Genomic DNA, 16,869 nt, shown 5'->3' with positions numbered 1-16,869 from the left:
GCTAGGTAAAATGGTGCTCTAAGAAAGACCTTGCTGTGAAGACGTTTCTCAAGCATGCACTAAGCCTCAACCACTGTTTTATGCTGTCCCACTGTGCCAGGACACTGAATTGAACTGAACTGCAGTTATTATTAACTTGAAGTTTGTGCTACAAGTCTATTAAGATCTAACATTTTTTCCAACTAAAATATAGTTTATATATGTAAAGACTATCTCTCAAGAAAGTAGCATCAGGTTTTCATACTATCCAGTTCAGCACAGTCTAAATTTGGTGAAGATTTTGTAGTTACTGTTCAGTTCAGAAAAGCCACATTTCATCTTTTAAACTTTGTATGTAGGGTTTATCTGTGCTGTGTGCATGTATGCAAGTGTGCATGTGAGGACAGGTGCATGTGTGTCTATGTGTGTCCATGTGGAGGGGAGAGGTTGATGTCAGGTGTTTTCACTGTTAGCCACTTTATTTTTAGCTTAGCTAATGATCTTTTCTTTTTTTCCCTTTTACATTTTTTACAGGGGGCACATATGCATGACATACAGGTGGAGGTCACATTTATTATTTAGGGGGCACATATGTCATGACATACACGTGGAGATGAGAGCATGTATGCTATGCAGCAGAACAGACGTCAAATTTCTTATGGAGGCGGGGGCATGCATGCCATGGCACACGTGTAGATGTGGGGGGGGGGGGGGGAATCTGCAGCAACTGCTTTTTTCCTTCCGTCATGTGAGCTTCAGGGATGAAACTCAAGTCAGAAAAACTGTTACAGCACCGTCACCCGGTGAGCCACCTCACTTGTCCATAACTTTACTTTTTGAAACAGAAGTTTCTCATGGACCCCGGAGCTCAACACTTTGGTTAAAGTGGGTGCCAGCAAGCATCAGGGACCTGCCAGTCTCTGCCCACCAAGCGCTAGGACTGCAGATGTGTGCTGCCAGGCCTGCTGTTTATGACGATGCTTGGGATAAAACTCAGCCCCCATTTTATCTCAGCAAGCATTTGATCTACTGACGCAATCCCCCCAGCTTCCAGAGGCTGCATCTCAGCTACTCAGTAACCACATGGGGCTAGTGGACACAGACCTGAGTCTTCAATGAAATGTGCTACAGATAACTCACATAAGAACAAAACCTAAAATACAACTACTAAAATATGAATGGAATGTAAGTGAAGGAATAAAGAAGAACGTAAGCCAGAGAGGACAAAATCACAACTGTAACTGACATCGCTAGAAATGGAAGCGCTTCCAAAAACATATGCATTTCTACAAAATCTATGTAATTTCTCCCTCAGCACTGCCCTCAAAATGCTAACATGTGGCTTTAAAACTCAAATTAAAAGAATATAGAGTACAATTCTAAAACCTGCTTCAGCAGCACATTGAAGCAGACAGAACTCTATTAATTTAAAACTACTAAGTTCTAAGTGTTAGGATAAGATTCAGAAGCCCCGGAGAACACTACAGGAAACACTAAGCTATGCAGGAAGACGGGCATGCTGGTAGGCACCTGTGGTCCCAGCTGCTCAGGAGGCTGACGTAAGGTTACTTGAATCCAGGAGTTTGAGGTCAGCCTGGATATTGGGGTGAAAACTCAGTTTTAAACAGTGTTAGCTAACTGACTTGCTGCCATGCCCGATGACCTGAATCTGATCCCTGCGACCTGCAAGGTGGAAGGAGAGAGTAAGTTGTCCCTACCCTCACCATACCTGTGGTGGCACACCCCTTGATAATAAATAGATAACGATTTCAAAAAGCTAAACATAAATACAAGCAAACACAATTGATTGCTGAAAGAGCTCAAGAAATCTCTTTAAAATGGAAAATCTTAAAAAGAGACAATGTTACTTCAGAAGACAGTAGTAAGATCAAGATGAACAAAGATCTATTCTTCCTTAAGTTTCCCCTCAAATAAACATGAAAGAGAAATTATAAATTGAAAATACAGACAAAGTGAATTTTATCTGAATGGTAAACTTTTTTTTGGTCATATATAAACAGAAGTCTTCAGAAGGGTGAAGGATCTACAGAGAAGCAAACTAAAGAGTGGGTGTGACAAAGACCACTTCAAAAAACGGTAAGGAAACCAGCAACTTCCTACTTCTGTCGCCATGCCTTCCAGTCTACTGCCAGTCTACTGATGGTAGTCTACTGCCGAGCTCTCCTCATCAGGAGGGACAAGATCCCTCTAGAACCCTAAGTCACAATAAACTCCCTTAAATCAAAACAAAAAAGTTCAGGTGGGAGCTGGGCTGTGTTGTAAAGTCCTTGTCTCTGGCGCACAAGGCCCTGGGTTCAATTCTCAGCACCACAAAACCAGGTGTGGTGGGATACAACTGTACCCCCAGGGCTGGGGAGAAGACTGGTCATCCTTGGCTACATAAGGGGTTTGAGGGCAGCCAGGGTTATAGGAGAGCCTGTTATATAACAAGGCACATATGAAGACTTTAAATGTCATCAGAATTGTGTGTACCTCCACCATTTGTGACCGCCACACTGCTACGATTCTCCTGGTACTGGCTTTCTCTCCGCAGTCTTTGCTCTTTGGTAATCTCTGCCACTCGAAGAGGCAGATCCGAAAATTCGTCTGTAGGCTTAAAAAGCAGAAACATTAAAAACCATCATTTCCAATTTTAGATAATATACAGTAGAGGAATATAAACTGTAATCTACATAGAAGAAGAAAAAGCAAAAAGTTTTAGAAATTGATAGAGAATATTGTATAATTCTATGAACACAATTAATGCAACTGAAATGTGTACTTTAAATAGGCAAACCTTACCACAATTAACAAAAATAGAAGGATATTCAGAACTGTAAGTAAATATATACATAGGTTTAAAATATCTATGTATATGTACATATACACACATTGCAATATTTAAAAAGATAGTCACCAATACATACTGTACTGGCTAGTTTTGTGTCAACTTGACACAGCTGGAGTTATCACAGAGAAAGGAGCTTCAGTTGAGGAGATGCCTCCATGAGATCCAACTGTAAGGCATTTTCTCAATTAGTGATCAAGGGGGGAGGTCCCCTTGTGGGTGGGACCATGTCTGGGCTGGTAGTCTTGGGTTCTATGAGAGAGCAGGCTGAGCAAGCCAGGGGAAGCAAGCCAGTAAAGAACATCCCTCCATGGCCTCTGCATCAGCTCCTGCTTCCTGACCTGCTTGAGTTCCAGTCCTGACTTCCTTGGTGATCAACAGCAATGTGGAAGTGTAAGCCGAATAAACCCTTTCCTCCCCAACTTGCTTCTTGGTCATGATGTTTGTGCAGGCATAGAAACCCTGACTAAGACACATACATACATGCATTCATACATACATATATACCTAACTACAAATTTTAAGTTTTGATTTAATTTTGTTTTGACTTACTATTTATTTAATTTATTTACTTATTTAGGTTTGACAGGGTCTCACTATGTAGCTCTGGTTGGCCTGGAACTCATTATATAGTCCTGGTTAGCCTTGAACTCACAGAGATCCACCTGCCACTGCCTCCTGACACTGAGATTCAAGGCATTCAAGGCACTGTGCTACTCACCAGGCTTCTGTCTGGACTCTCAATGACACAGTGTTATAAAATGGCTGTTATCAGAACCTCTAGTAAACGTGTAGTCCTTTAATTGGTAGTTAAAACATATCCTAGTAATTTTACAAAGCAATGGATTTCATTGGAAACTCTAATAGAATTAATTAATCAAAACAAGAACCCATGCAATCTGTGGCCTGTGAACGAACTCACTAAGCTGTGCCACCTCCTGTGGAGCTCCAGCCAGGGCCTGCTGGAGAGGATTCCACTTTTGAGCTATCAAAGCTCAGGTTCCCCTTCCTCACCCATCAGTGTCCAGTCCTGGGCACTTTCCCAGCCTCCAGCACACCATTCTATCACCATGTCCGCTGCACATCACCCTGGCCCTCACTTTCTGGAGGTCAGGGCTTCTCATGGGGTTGAGACAGTTGTTATGCAGTGCAAGCTGTTCTGGAACTTACTACATAGGCCAGGCTATCTTCAAACCATGGTCCTCCTGCCTCAGCCTCTTGAGAGCTAGCTAGGGTTATAGAAATGTGTTACCACAGCCACTAGGCTTCAGCTTTAACCACCTCACTTCCTACTCAGCTTTCCAAAATATCCGTGCATAAGACGGGGAAACAAATCTGAAAGAGGATACATGACAAAAAGTGCTTTTAAAAGAAACAGTGTAGAATTCCCAGGTGGTAGGACTATGTAGGGTTTTTGCTCTTTGACATTTCTCTATTTTACCTAATAAATTGAATTCCAATTTAGATATTCCCCTTAATTTATTTTGCAAAATCAGGATTTTTAACCCATGAACAGAACACTTACCTCATTCCCTGACCATCTCTTATCACCACTATCCACACTATTGAAGCCTGAATCCAGGGCTCCGTAAGGACGGCCTGGGTACAGTTCTTCATGGCTGTCAAAGTGAGTGTTACATGTTACTATGAGGTTTTATATTTTTCCCAACACTCTCATGACACTTGGCCACATAAATATTAGAGCTAAGTGAGCATTCTCTGAGCTTCTAAAGAAGAAAATCCCAAATAGGAACAAAGTAAACAGAGGACCATGGTATCCATACTCAGTATCCAGTTTGAAAAGCACCACTGCTCAACTTTGTTTTCACTGCACTCAGTTTTAACGCCAGCTTACAAAGCAGTGGATTTCTCCTAACAGCCTCTCATACTTGGTGCCAGCACACTTTGTCGCCATGGGTTCATCTCCCTCCTTTCTTCCCTCCCTTCCAGCTGTTTTCTTTCTTCCTTTCTGCTTTTCAGCACAGGTCTTCCACTGCCCTCTCTTTCCATTTCCTTAAGATCTCTTCCTCCACACTCATGATCCTCTTTCACACACAATGATGCTAGCTTTCACATACATGCAAATGCAGGTCGGTCCTCACACAAACATCATCCTTATCTGGCTTTGGCAGTAGTGAAATCCTGGCTTCCCCGGGTAAGTTTGGCAGTGTTCTTTCTCTGCCAATGGACAGCACTGGTGCTAGCTACTCTTTAAATTTTGTGCTGTTTTGAGATACGGTCCACTATCTCACCTTGGATGTCCTGGAACTCATAATGTAGACAAAGATGAGCCAGAACTCACAAAGATCCATGTGCTGCTGCCCCTGAGTGCTGGATTAAATTTGTGTGCCAACACACCTGGCTTGTTTTTATCTTTAATAATATTCTTCCAAATAAAATTTACATATATTTAAATATTAGCAGTATAGTCTTAACAAAATACTGTATCTTTGTAATTCTATCACAACAGAAGACATTTCTATTTGCCATAACTGTTCTCATACACTTCTATGTAGTTAATTCTGGTCACCTTGTTATTGTTGTTAGGGTAAACGACTGTTCTGAGGTGTTTAGGTCTTAAATGGGTACAGAAACTTGAGTAACAGTTCCTAAGGAACATATAACCATCAAAGAACCTCAGATCTTTTACTAAGCATCAACAGTGCAAGATGCCACATCCTGACTCATGGAAGACCCTGAGACAGGCCAAACCGACTGTCGGAAGCAGTCAGCTGTCTGCTGGGTCTTGTGGTAGAAAAGAGAACTAGCTTTGCTGGGGGCAGGGAGTGTGGGGAAATGGAATTGTCGTGCAGCTGGCTGTGCCAGTGGCTACTGAGTAGCTAGTTCCCCAAACTCAGAGAACTACCCACTCCACCTGGTAGAGGTTACTGTTTGTCTGAAAGCTCTGCTCCTGCACTTCTGTAAACAGTGCCTGAGCACCCTGGCTGCTCTACAGCCTCACTTTTGCTATGTCACCTTTCTTCAACTGTGGCTCTGTATGGATACAGAGCCTCACTTTTGCTATGTCACCTTTCTTCAACTGTGGCTCTGTATGTATCCATTCTGTATGGAACTGTGGCTTAATTTGCATTCCTGTGATCAATAACAACATTGAGTACTTCGTTGTGTATGTATTGACCATATCAATCTCTTTTTTTGTTGTTTTTTTTGTTTTTTGTTTTTCGAGACAGGGTTTCTCTGTGTAGCCCTGGCTGTCCTGGAACTCACTCTGTAGCCCAGGCTGGCCTCGAACTCAGAAATCCGCCTGCCTCTGCCTCCCGAGTGCTGGAATCAAAGGCGTGCGCCACCACGCCCGGCTTATCAATCTCTTTTTGAAGAGTCCTTTCCAGCTCATCTCTCATTGGGTCTTTTGTTACTAAGTTGCAGTATTAGTTGTGCATCTGGATGCAGGTTGCTTTACAAAGAGTTTCCCACGCCATGGCTGCTAACACTTTCTTCTGATGGATAGCTTCTCCCAGGTTTGATGAAGTCTAACTTATTCTTTCTTTTATAGCTGCCATTGTCTCTGTGATCTGCAGTGTGTGTGTGTGTGTGTGTGTGTGTGTGTGTGTGTGTGTGTGTGTGTATGTTCCTCAATCACTCCCCACTTCATTTTCCAGCACTGTCTTGCATTGCACCTGGAGCTCAGAGTTGGCTAGACTGGCTGGCCAGTAAGTTCTAGGGATCTGCCCGTCTCTGCCTCCCCAGTGCAAGGATTACAGATGTGAATCGCCATGCCCAGGCTTTTACGTGGGTGCTGGGGATCTAAACTCAAGTCCTTGAGCTTTCAATTGAGCGGTCTCCCAGCCCCAGAGGTACACTTTCAGGAGTTTTATACCTTTACTTCTTGTTTCCTCTTAAACATACTTTTAAAGTTGAGCTTAATTAGAAATCTAAAAAAATAGCAAATCCAATTAAAAAAATTAGTGCATCAGTATTTTACCTAATAAAATCTTCCTAGGTAGAAAAGCAACTTTAAATTGTAAATTTAAAATAAATGGTGTCTTTTGTTGTGGTGGTTGTTTTTTTAAAACAGGGTTTTATTCTGTCCAAACTGGCCTTGAATTCTTGATCCTCCTGTTTCCATCTCTCAAGTGCTAGGATTACCGGCATGTACTAGCATGTCCAGCTAACATACAGTACTCTTCTGATAGTGACTTTGATATTCCTTATTATTTTGGTTCATGAACATAATTTTTATGAGTTATAAAGTCATGTCACAATGTACCAGAACATAAAACGACAACTGGACACTATCACTTAACCTCTGTAAAACAGATGGGACCTTTCTGTTCACTTGTTAAACATAACAGACCTGCATGTGAAGGCAAGGCAGCTTTCAAGGCTTGCCACTTTCTGTACTGATACAGGGGAGTTCAGGTGGGCAGTACTCTGTTCCCTATTAGACAGCTGTCCCTGCACTATGTCTAATAAACCTCTTTTCTTTTCTTCCTTTTTTTGAGACAGGGTTTCTCTGTGTAGCCCTGGCTGTCCTGGGACTCTCTCTGTAGACCAGGCTAGCCTAGAACTCAGATCTGCCTGCCTCTGCCTCCTGAGCACTGGGATTAATGTTGTGTGATAATACCACCAGCTTAAATTTATTTCCTTAACGACAAATGAAAGGCACTACTTTATAGACAATAATATAAAGATTTATCTGTCCAAAGTGTGAAAAGATATTCATGAAAAAGCAGACTTATCTTTTGGCATTTTTTTCCTACCTGCCCACACAGAGATCATTAACTTAAAAGCAGAAACAAAACAAAAAGTAAAAAACCTTCTCAGCATAATTATAAATTTACTTTTCTAAAGAAAAATTTCTCTAACTTTATATTTAATAATTCACATTACACCAAAGTTGGTAAAGTAGTACAATGAATAAGATGTTTTATTGATAATATTCCTACGATTTGTCTGAAAGCCTAGATCTTAAGGTATCCTGTGCGTTTCAACACAGCAAAGTCAGGCAAAGGTGACCAAGTGTAAGAGCTACCTAGTGAAGTACACAAGCCACACTAGAAAGATTCTTTTGGGAAGCAGGTTACATAGCTTAATGGTAGAGAATGTGCCTGGCAGATGCATTGCTGTAGTTTGTTTTTTATCTGGTACATCCTCCTACATCCCCGTTCAGGGCAGGAAGTGGAGACAGACCATGGAAGAGTGAACGCCCTGTGCTGGCTTGCCCCCATCCTTTGCTCAGTTTGCTTTGTACACCGCTGAGGACCGCCTGCTCAGATGTGTACTACCCATTTGTCTGGAGACTCTTACATCAGCCAGTAATCAAGAAAATTCCCCACAGATTGCCTACAGGCAAATTCTATCATTATTTTCTCATTACAGTTCCCTGTTCCCAAATGACTTTATAGTTCGTGTCATGTATGACAAAAACTAAGCAGCACACCCTCATTGGTTTAATCACCAGTACCACAAGTAAATAAATAATCTCTTTCTACAGCTGCCGGAAAAAATATGTATATTTCCATATTTACCAAACGCTTCTTTGTAACACACACAAATACATCCTGGAAGTTAGGTAGACTCCTGCCATCATTGATTTTTACCCATAAACGCCAGTCTCCTTAACAAACTATCTCTAAAGGTGCTCCAAATGCACAGGTAGCCTCTCTACAGCACGGTGCTGCCGTGGTGTAAAGCTCAGTGGGTTTGTGATGAAGCTTCCTAGGCTTGCGGTTCAAGACAGCCTCCTTGTTACTGAAACTGTAAGTCTCAGCGTCTTCCTTGATAGACAGCGCCCACTGAATCGCAGAGCTGAGTAAACACAACTGAGACATTAGCACCTACGGACTGGACAGAGCCGTGTACAAAGCATCAAGTAAGGGGTCACGCGGTAAGGATTTGGTCTTAGGAGAGCACTGTCTGTTAAGTCACTACATCAGTTGTTTCAGCTGAGCATGTGGATTAATCCTTACTGACGGCCACACAATGTTTCAGCTGAGCATGTGGATTAATCCTTACTGACGGCCACACAGTGTTTCAGCTGAGCATGTGGATTAATCCTTACTGACGGCCACACAATGTTTCAGCTGAGCATGTGGATTAATCCTTACTGACGGCCACACAATGTTTCAACTGAGCATGTGGATTAATCCTTACTGACGGCCACACAATGTTTCAACTGAGCATGTGGATTAATCCTTTACTGACGGCCACACAATGTTTCAACTGAGCATGTGGATTAATTCTTATTGAAGGCCACACAATGTTTTAGAATGTTAAGAATATTAAGTATGAGGGCTGTCGAGATGGCTCAGCGGATAAGAACACTAACTGCTCTTCCGAAGGTCCTGAGTTCAAATCCCAGCAACCACACGGTGGCTCACTACCACCTGTAATGACATCTGACGCCCTCTTTTGGTGCATCTGAAGACAGCTATCGTGTACTTATTTATAATAATATATAAATCTTTGGGCCAGAGAGAGCAGGGACTGAATGAGCGGGGTTGACCAGAGCGAGCTGAGGTCCTAAATACAATTCCCAACAACCACATGAAGACTCACAACCATCTGTACAGCTATAGTGTACTCATTGCTATATATAAAATAAATGAATAAATCTTTAAAAAAAAAAAAGAACATTAAGTATAGCTTCCACTTTGGGCCGGTGCCCTGAGCAGACTTTGAGTGAGAACTCCCCAGTCAGTCCCACAACACACAGAGGAAGATCCACTCAGGATCACAGGATCAGAGGTTTGGGCACAAACTCTGCAGCCAGTCCTACAACACTCAGAAAAAGCTCCACTCCCAGGCGCTCTAATATGTCCAGGTCCACAGGATCCCAGGAGCTTGGTCACACCAGGATCTCGGGGTCCCAGAGGCAGCTTGACTCCCAGGAACTTGGACACACCCAGGACCTCAAGATTACAGGATCCCAGAATCAGAGGATCACAGAGACAGCTGAACTCTGAGGAGTTCTGACACAACCAGGATCACAGGAAGGACAGGCTCCAGTCAGATATAGCGAGGGCAGGTAGCACTAGAGATAATCAGATGGTGGGAGGCAAGCATAAGAACATAAGCAACAGAAACCAAGGTTACTTGGTATCATCAGAACCCAGTACTCCCACCACAGCAAGTCCTGGTTACACCATCACACCAGAAAAGCAAGATTCGAATCTAAAATCACTTCTCATGATGGTGATAGAGGACTTAAGAAGGACGTAAATAACTCCCTTAAAGAAATACAGGAGAACACAGGTAAATGGCTAGAAGCACTTAAAGAGGAAACATAAAAATCCCTTAAATAATTACAGGAAAAACACAATCAAACAGGTGAAGGAAATGAACAAAACCACCCAAGATCTAAAAATGGAAATAGAAACAATAAAGAAATCACAGAGGAAGACAACCCTGGAGTTAGAAAACCTGGGAAAGAGATCAGGAGTCATAGATGCAAGCATCACCAACAGAATACAAGAGATAAGAGAGAGAATCTCAGGTGTAGAAGGTTCCATAGGCAACATTGACACAACAGTCAAAGAAAAATGCAAAAAGCAAAAAGCTCCTAACCCAAAACATCCAGGAAATCCAAGACACAATGAGAAGACGAAGATTCCCAACTCAAAGGGCCAATTAATATCTTCAACAAAATTATAGAAGAAAACTTCCCTAACTTAAAGAAAGAGCTGCCCATGAACAGACAAGCCTACATAACTCCAAATAGACTGGAACATCAAAGAATTTTCTCCCGTCACATAATAATCAAAACACCAAGTGCACTAAACAAAGAAAGAATATTAAAAGCAGTAAGGGAAAAAGGTCAAGTAACTTATAAAGGCAGACCTATCAGAATTACACCGGACTTCTCACCAGAGAAAGCTAGAAGATCCTGGGCAGATGTCATACAGACCCTAAGAGAACATAAATGCCAGCCCAGGCTACTATACCCAGCCAAACTCTCAATTACCACAGATGGAGAAACCAAGATATTCCATGACAAAACCAAATTTACACAGTATCTTTCCAAAAATCCAGCCCTACAAAGGATAACAGATGGAAAACACCAACACAAGGAGGGAAACTACACCCTAGAAAAAGCTAGAAAGTAATCTTTCAACAAACCCAAAAGAAGATAGCCACACAAACATAATATACCTCTAACAACAAAAACAAGAGGAAGTAACAATCACTTTTCCTTAATATCTCTTAACATCAATGAACTCAATTCCCCAAAAGACATAGACTAACAGACTGGATACATAAATGGGACCCAGCATTTTTGCTGCATACAAGAAACAAAGTAACAAAGGCAGACACTACCTCAGAGTAAAAGTCTGGAAAACAATTTTCCAAGCAAATGGTCCCAAGAAACAAGCTGGAGTAGCCATTCTAATACTGAATAAAATCAACTTCCAACCAAAAGTTATCAAAAAGGATAAGGAAGGACACTTCATACTGATCAAAGGAAAAAATCTACCATGAAGAACTCTCAATTCTGAACATCTATGCTCCAAATGCAAGGCACCCACATTCATAAAAGAAACTTTACTAAAGCTCAAAGCACAAATCACATCCCACATAATTGAGAGACTTCAACACCCCACTCTCAGCAACGGACAGATCACGGAAACAGAAACTAAACAGAAACACAGTGAAACTAACAGAAGTTATGAACCAAATGGATCTAGCAGATATTTATAGACTATTTCATCCTAAAGCAAAAGAATATACCTTCTTCTCAGCACCTCACGGTACCTTCTCCAAAACTGACCATATAATTGGTCACAAAACAGGCCTCAACAGATACAAGAAGATTGAAATAATCCCATGCACCCTAGGAGATCACCATGGACTAAGGCTGGTCTTAAATACTAACAAAAACAACGGAAGCACACATACACATGGAAGTTCTACTCAATGATAACTGGTCAAGGAAGAAATAAAGAAAGAAATTAAAGGCTTTTTAGAATTTATTGAAAATGAAGACACATCATACCAAAACTTATGGGACACAATGAAAGCAGTGGTAGGAGGAAAACTCATAGCTCTAAGTGCCTCAAAAAAGAAACTGGAGAGAGCACACACTATCAGTGTGACAGCACACCTGAAAGCTCTAGAACAAAAAGAAGCAAATACACCTAAGAGGAGTAGACAGCAGGAAAAAAACCAAACCAAATAGAAACAAAGAGAACTATACAAAGAATCAACAAAACCAGGAGCTGGTTCTTTGAGAAAACCAACAAGATAGATAAACCCTTAGCCAGACTAACAGAGACCACATCCAAATTAACAGAATCAGAAATGAAAAGGAAGACATACCAATGAAGTATATCTTAAGATAACTATTCTGTTTGCTGATTTTCAACACTTGAAAACATTAAAATCATGTTCTACAAAAAAAAAGAAAAGAAAAAAGAAAAAAGGAATATTAAGTATGAATAAAGGATGATCCCTTGCTTTTAAAAGATCAGTGTTTATTGAACAAAATTAATTCAGTGGGTGGAGTTAGAGAGGTAGGTCTTTCTGTTTTGACTCCAGAGGCTCATGCTGCGGTCTAGGGGTGACCTTGAACTCATGACCCTCCTGGACGCTAAGATTATAATTACTCTATCAGTACGAGCTGGGTGGATTTCTCTTACCAGTAGCTTAGTGTTTCCTTAGTTTGGGTTTGTACTCACCTCAACAGAGATAAATATGTTTAGTCAATAACATAAAGTTGCTTAAAATTATCTTATCAAAAACCAGGCCTCAGCTAGGCAGTGGTAGGGCACACCCTTAATGCCAGCGCTCTGGAGGCAGAGCAAGAGGTTCTCTGAGTTTGATGCCAGCCTGGTTTATAGAGTGAGTTCCAGGACAGCCAGAGCCACACAGAGAAACCCTGTCTTGAGTCTCTGTATCTCACTAATGAAAACCACAGTGCCACAAAACAAAGCAAAGGTGATGAGTGCAACTCACCAAGTGAGATGGGAACACTTGTATCTGGAAACTAGTAAAAATTTGTAATTTTTATAAATTCATTTCTGGGAGTTTCTGTGGGTACTGGATTTTGTGGTAGTATTGTCTTTTTTTTTAATTAAACATAAATTTTTATTGGCACATACTATTTCACATATTGATGCATTTTATAAAGACATTTTCATACAATTAATTATATCATGTACTTTGGCCACTACCCCCATGCCTTTTAGTAGTTAACGACAGGGTCTTGTTCGGTATCAGGCTCAGGATCCTTCTGCCTGTGTCCAAATGCAGGGATTAAGGTAAGCACTATATGCTAAACTTGTAGGTCATTTAAAAAAATTATACACAAACATTAAGATGGGTAAATCTGGCTAGGCAAGATGGTGCATACTTTTAATTCCAGCACTCAAGAGACAAAGGCAGGTAGATTTGAGTTTAAGGTTGGCTTGGTCTACATAGCAAGTTCCAGGCCAGCCATGGTTATATAGTGAGATGCTGTCTCAAACAAACAAAATCAGGGGCTGGAGAGATGGTTTAGCAGTTAAGAGCACTGACTACTCTTCTAGAGGTCCTAAGTTTAATTCTCAGCAACCACATGGTGGCTCACAACCATCTGTATATGGGATCTGATGCCCTCTCCTGGTGTGTCTGTAGATAACTACAGTGCACATACCTAAAATAAATAAATCTTCAAAAAAAAGCAAACAAATAAACAAAATAAGAAACAAGATCAAAGATGTGTAACTCTAAGAACTGAAATCTAAGCATGTGTTGTTTGTCCTGCATGTTCCAAGAGTTAAGGGACTCTGTAGGAGGCCTGGACTCTATCTAGCTCAACCAATCCTAGCCTGATTAACATGCCTAATACTTAACATAGATTTTTTATGGTCACTTAAGGAACTTTCAGATTCAGGATATTTGATATCTAGAACTATATTGCTAGAGTAATAAACGATACAAAGATCATACTGAAAATGGAAGCTCAGAGAGATTAAACAGCTTAGTACCCTAAGAAGACAGAAACTCAAAACCAAGAGTCTCTGACTCCATGCCTACTCGTTGAATGAATAGTCAATAACTATAACACAATTTTATTAATCTGTTCCTCTGAAAGAAAAATAGGAAGATACAATTTATTCCCTGGTACTTGAAAAGTGAAATGAAATATTACATATAAAGTCTCCCTTCAGTATTAACAAGGGACTAGTTCCAGAATTCTTCAGATACCCAAATCCAGGGAGACTGAAATGATGCCATGTAAGATATCAAAGACATCAAAGTCTATGGACATCATCTATGTATTTTTGTTGTTGCTGCTAAGAAAGGGTCTTATGTAGCCTAGGTTGGCCTTGAACTCCCTGTTTGCTGAGGCTAATCTTCCCACATGCTAGGATTACAAGAACGTACTACCCTACCCAGCAGGGTTTGTTTGAGAAAAGATTATCTATGTGTGTAAATTCCTGGGTTCAAGACATCCTCCTGCTTAAGCCTTCTGATGGGGCAAAGGGGGTGAAATACAGACACATGTCACCAACACTGATGATTCTGCCCATGTACATTATCATCTCTAAATCATTGCCTAATGTAATATGCAGGGCATGGAATGACTTGCTATGCTACATTCTTTAGTGAATAATGATGAGAAAAAAGTGTAAATGTTTAGCACAGGTGCATCTTTTTTTCCCCCTGAATACTTTCCATCCACATTGATTGACTCCATGGAAACAAAGGGCCAGCTATATAGACATATATGTAACAAATTAAAATTTCTAGTATGACTGAAACAACAGTTTGCCTCTGAAAAAAATAGAAAATCTAGAAATCAGCCTAGTTATTATGACTGACATAACCAGAGAGTATGACAGAGACTGCAACGCATCACTTCATCACTTCTGACTCCTTTGGAGAGAAATGACATCTTTATGCTATTTAGGTTTCCCATTTACTTGGAATCCTGAAAGGACATTTTTTTCCATTAATTTATTAATTTATCTGTTAGCAAATATAGACTCAAGTCTTTTGCCATGTAATTTAACTAATATTTTATGTATTTAAAATATTGTACATACTACAGTATTTACAAAAATAAGTTAGAATTAAGGAACAGGTCACAGAGAAATAGGTCCTGCAAATAGTAACTTAGCTCTCAATCAAAGCACACCATTCATTACCGTCTCTTCAAATACACCCCTGCACCCACCATCACTAGCCGGCTCAAGCTCCAACCTCAACAGCAGCAGTAGCAACTCCATGCTCCTACTCTGCTATTTCAGGAGAGAGAGGCTTTCCTTCCAAGGACCACCAACTCCAACAGAAAATCAATTGTGTATATGCGAAAGAAAAGCCAACTTTGATTTGTTGTTAAGTCTTGTTAGAATACCACATAAAATACCTTTAATGAAAACTTAAAATAGGAAAATCAAGGCTTTCGTTCACACCTAACAAACATTTATTTCCATATCAAAAGCAATTAACTGAGTTAGGAGAAAAAGTTACCAGAGAGAGAAAACAGATGGTGAAATGAAAACTCTTTCATATTCTTCACTGCCAGCATCCTCCTCCTCCAAGTGGCCTACCCATGGCACAAGACTGCACTCAACCTCTGCCACCTGGCCACAGCTCACCTGCCACACCCTTAGCATCCTTTCCCTGTGCCAGTCCTCCTAGAGATGAACACTGAACTGAGCGTGCTCTTGGAAGGTACGCTTAGTGTGACTGTTGGTCTCTCTGCAGTATTAGCCTATGTTTAAGCAACGAGGTTAGAGCTGTTGTTCAAATATCCTTCAGTGTCCAAGTCTTCAACCTAATAGCCAGACTAAGCACCCTGGAATGTCACAAAGGTCTTCCTGATGATTTTACATGGAGGAAAGCAGAAATCTTTCATTTTAATAATTTCTAATAAAGCCTTAAAGTTATATTAAATTGTCTTTTCTGAACATGATACATATTTAATATACCATACCAATGCCTGGCTATATCTGCTTTTAGAAATCACACAGTCATTTGTTGATCTAGTTTAGTCTAGAAAATTGCAAAGCAAGTTCATCTGAACTGTGGTCTCAGCAAAATCTGAGAGGCTCCAAACCAAGGCCTGGGAAGTTCTCTCCTGAGTGAAGTCAGGACCATCACAGCATCTTTACTGGGATAGCTATCTCAACTTCTGGAAGACTTTTCAATTGAATTCCTACACTTAAGACTGTTCCACACAATTGGGAGTGCCAAGTAGACAGATGATCTTACACAGCATGTGCGATGACACTAAGGGAGTCGTAGACTAGAAGATCCTGAAGTACTGTCATCATGCAGCAAAGCCAACCCCTCTTTACACTTATAAAGGGAGATGAAGCAAATGTCCAGGTGACCTGCTACAAGTCAGAAATCTCTTCAGTGGCAGAGCTAACGTTAGCGTTCAAGCCATTCAAACCACTCAACTTCAACTGGGGGCCTGCCAGGGATAGTGGCAATATTTGGCTCTCTGGAAACATTTCACTGAGTTTTTGGTTTCTAGGAGGTAGAGGTCAGGATGTTACTAACTATCCACGAAATAGGGAACATCAGGGCCAGGATGCTGAGCATACACAAACAGGAACAGCCTCTCCTGACAAAGAGCTGCCTGGGCTACAATGTTAATAGTGCACAGTTGCAAGAGACTGACTTTGACTACACTTTGTGGGATCTATATAACCAATTCATATTTGATATAAGCATTCTGAGGCTAGGCAATTTAAGAATAAAATTTACTTGATTATTTTTTTTCTGTGATGTACTATGACACAAGAATAAAACATACTTACCAGGATCCAAATCCCAAGGGTCTCCGTTCATAATCTGGCAGATCTGGAGCAATCTTACAAGCTTGTATGTTCAGGTATTTAAATATATGGATTTTGCCTTTTATACATATCTAAATAAAATGACAAATGCAGCCAAATTACTATTCATCCGAAATACAGGTGTTCTTTTGAAAAATATTGCTATTATCTCATGTGTATGGCTGTTTTGCTAGCATGCATGTCTGTGTACCATGTGCATGCCTGGTACCCACAGAGGCCAGAAGAGAATATTAGATCCCCTTGAACTAGAGTTCCAAACAGTTGTAAGCAGCTCTTTGGATGCTGGGTCAC

The 16,869-nt window shown here is 40.8% G+C and overlaps 1 protein-coding gene across 9 annotated transcripts in view; it reads right to left on the bottom strand.

The window, feature by feature from the left end:
* The window catches only part of Lrch3 (leucine rich repeats and calponin homology domain containing 3), a 108,875-nt gene that overhangs the window by 38,148 nt on the left and 53,858 nt on the right, over nucleotides 1–16,869 (bottom strand). For all 9 annotated transcript variants that reach the window (XR_015045695.1, XR_015045697.1, XR_015045696.1 and 6 more), the window contains exons 6-8: nucleotides 16,540–16,649; nucleotides 4,353–4,446; nucleotides 2,473–2,593 (exon numbers count right to left, since the gene is read on the bottom strand). Coding sequence is in view for 4 of the 9 variants with exons in the window: in XM_085832185.1 (XP_085688311.1) it covers nucleotides 2,473–2,593; nucleotides 4,353–4,446; nucleotides 16,540–16,649 (325 nt within the window). In the remaining 5 variants the exon portion in view is untranslated. The remainder of the gene's footprint in view (nucleotides 1–2,472; nucleotides 2,594–4,352; nucleotides 4,447–16,539; nucleotides 16,650–16,869) is intronic.

Source organism: Mus caroli, unplaced genomic scaffold, assembly GCF_978045245.1.
Source record: "Mus caroli unplaced genomic scaffold, Mus_caroli_1 scaffold_17, whole genome shotgun sequence".
Lineage (NCBI taxonomy): Eukaryota > Metazoa > Chordata > Mammalia > Rodentia > Muridae > Mus > Mus caroli.
Note: the sequence above shows the minus strand (reverse complement) of the source record. Positions and strands in the feature narration are given on the sequence as shown.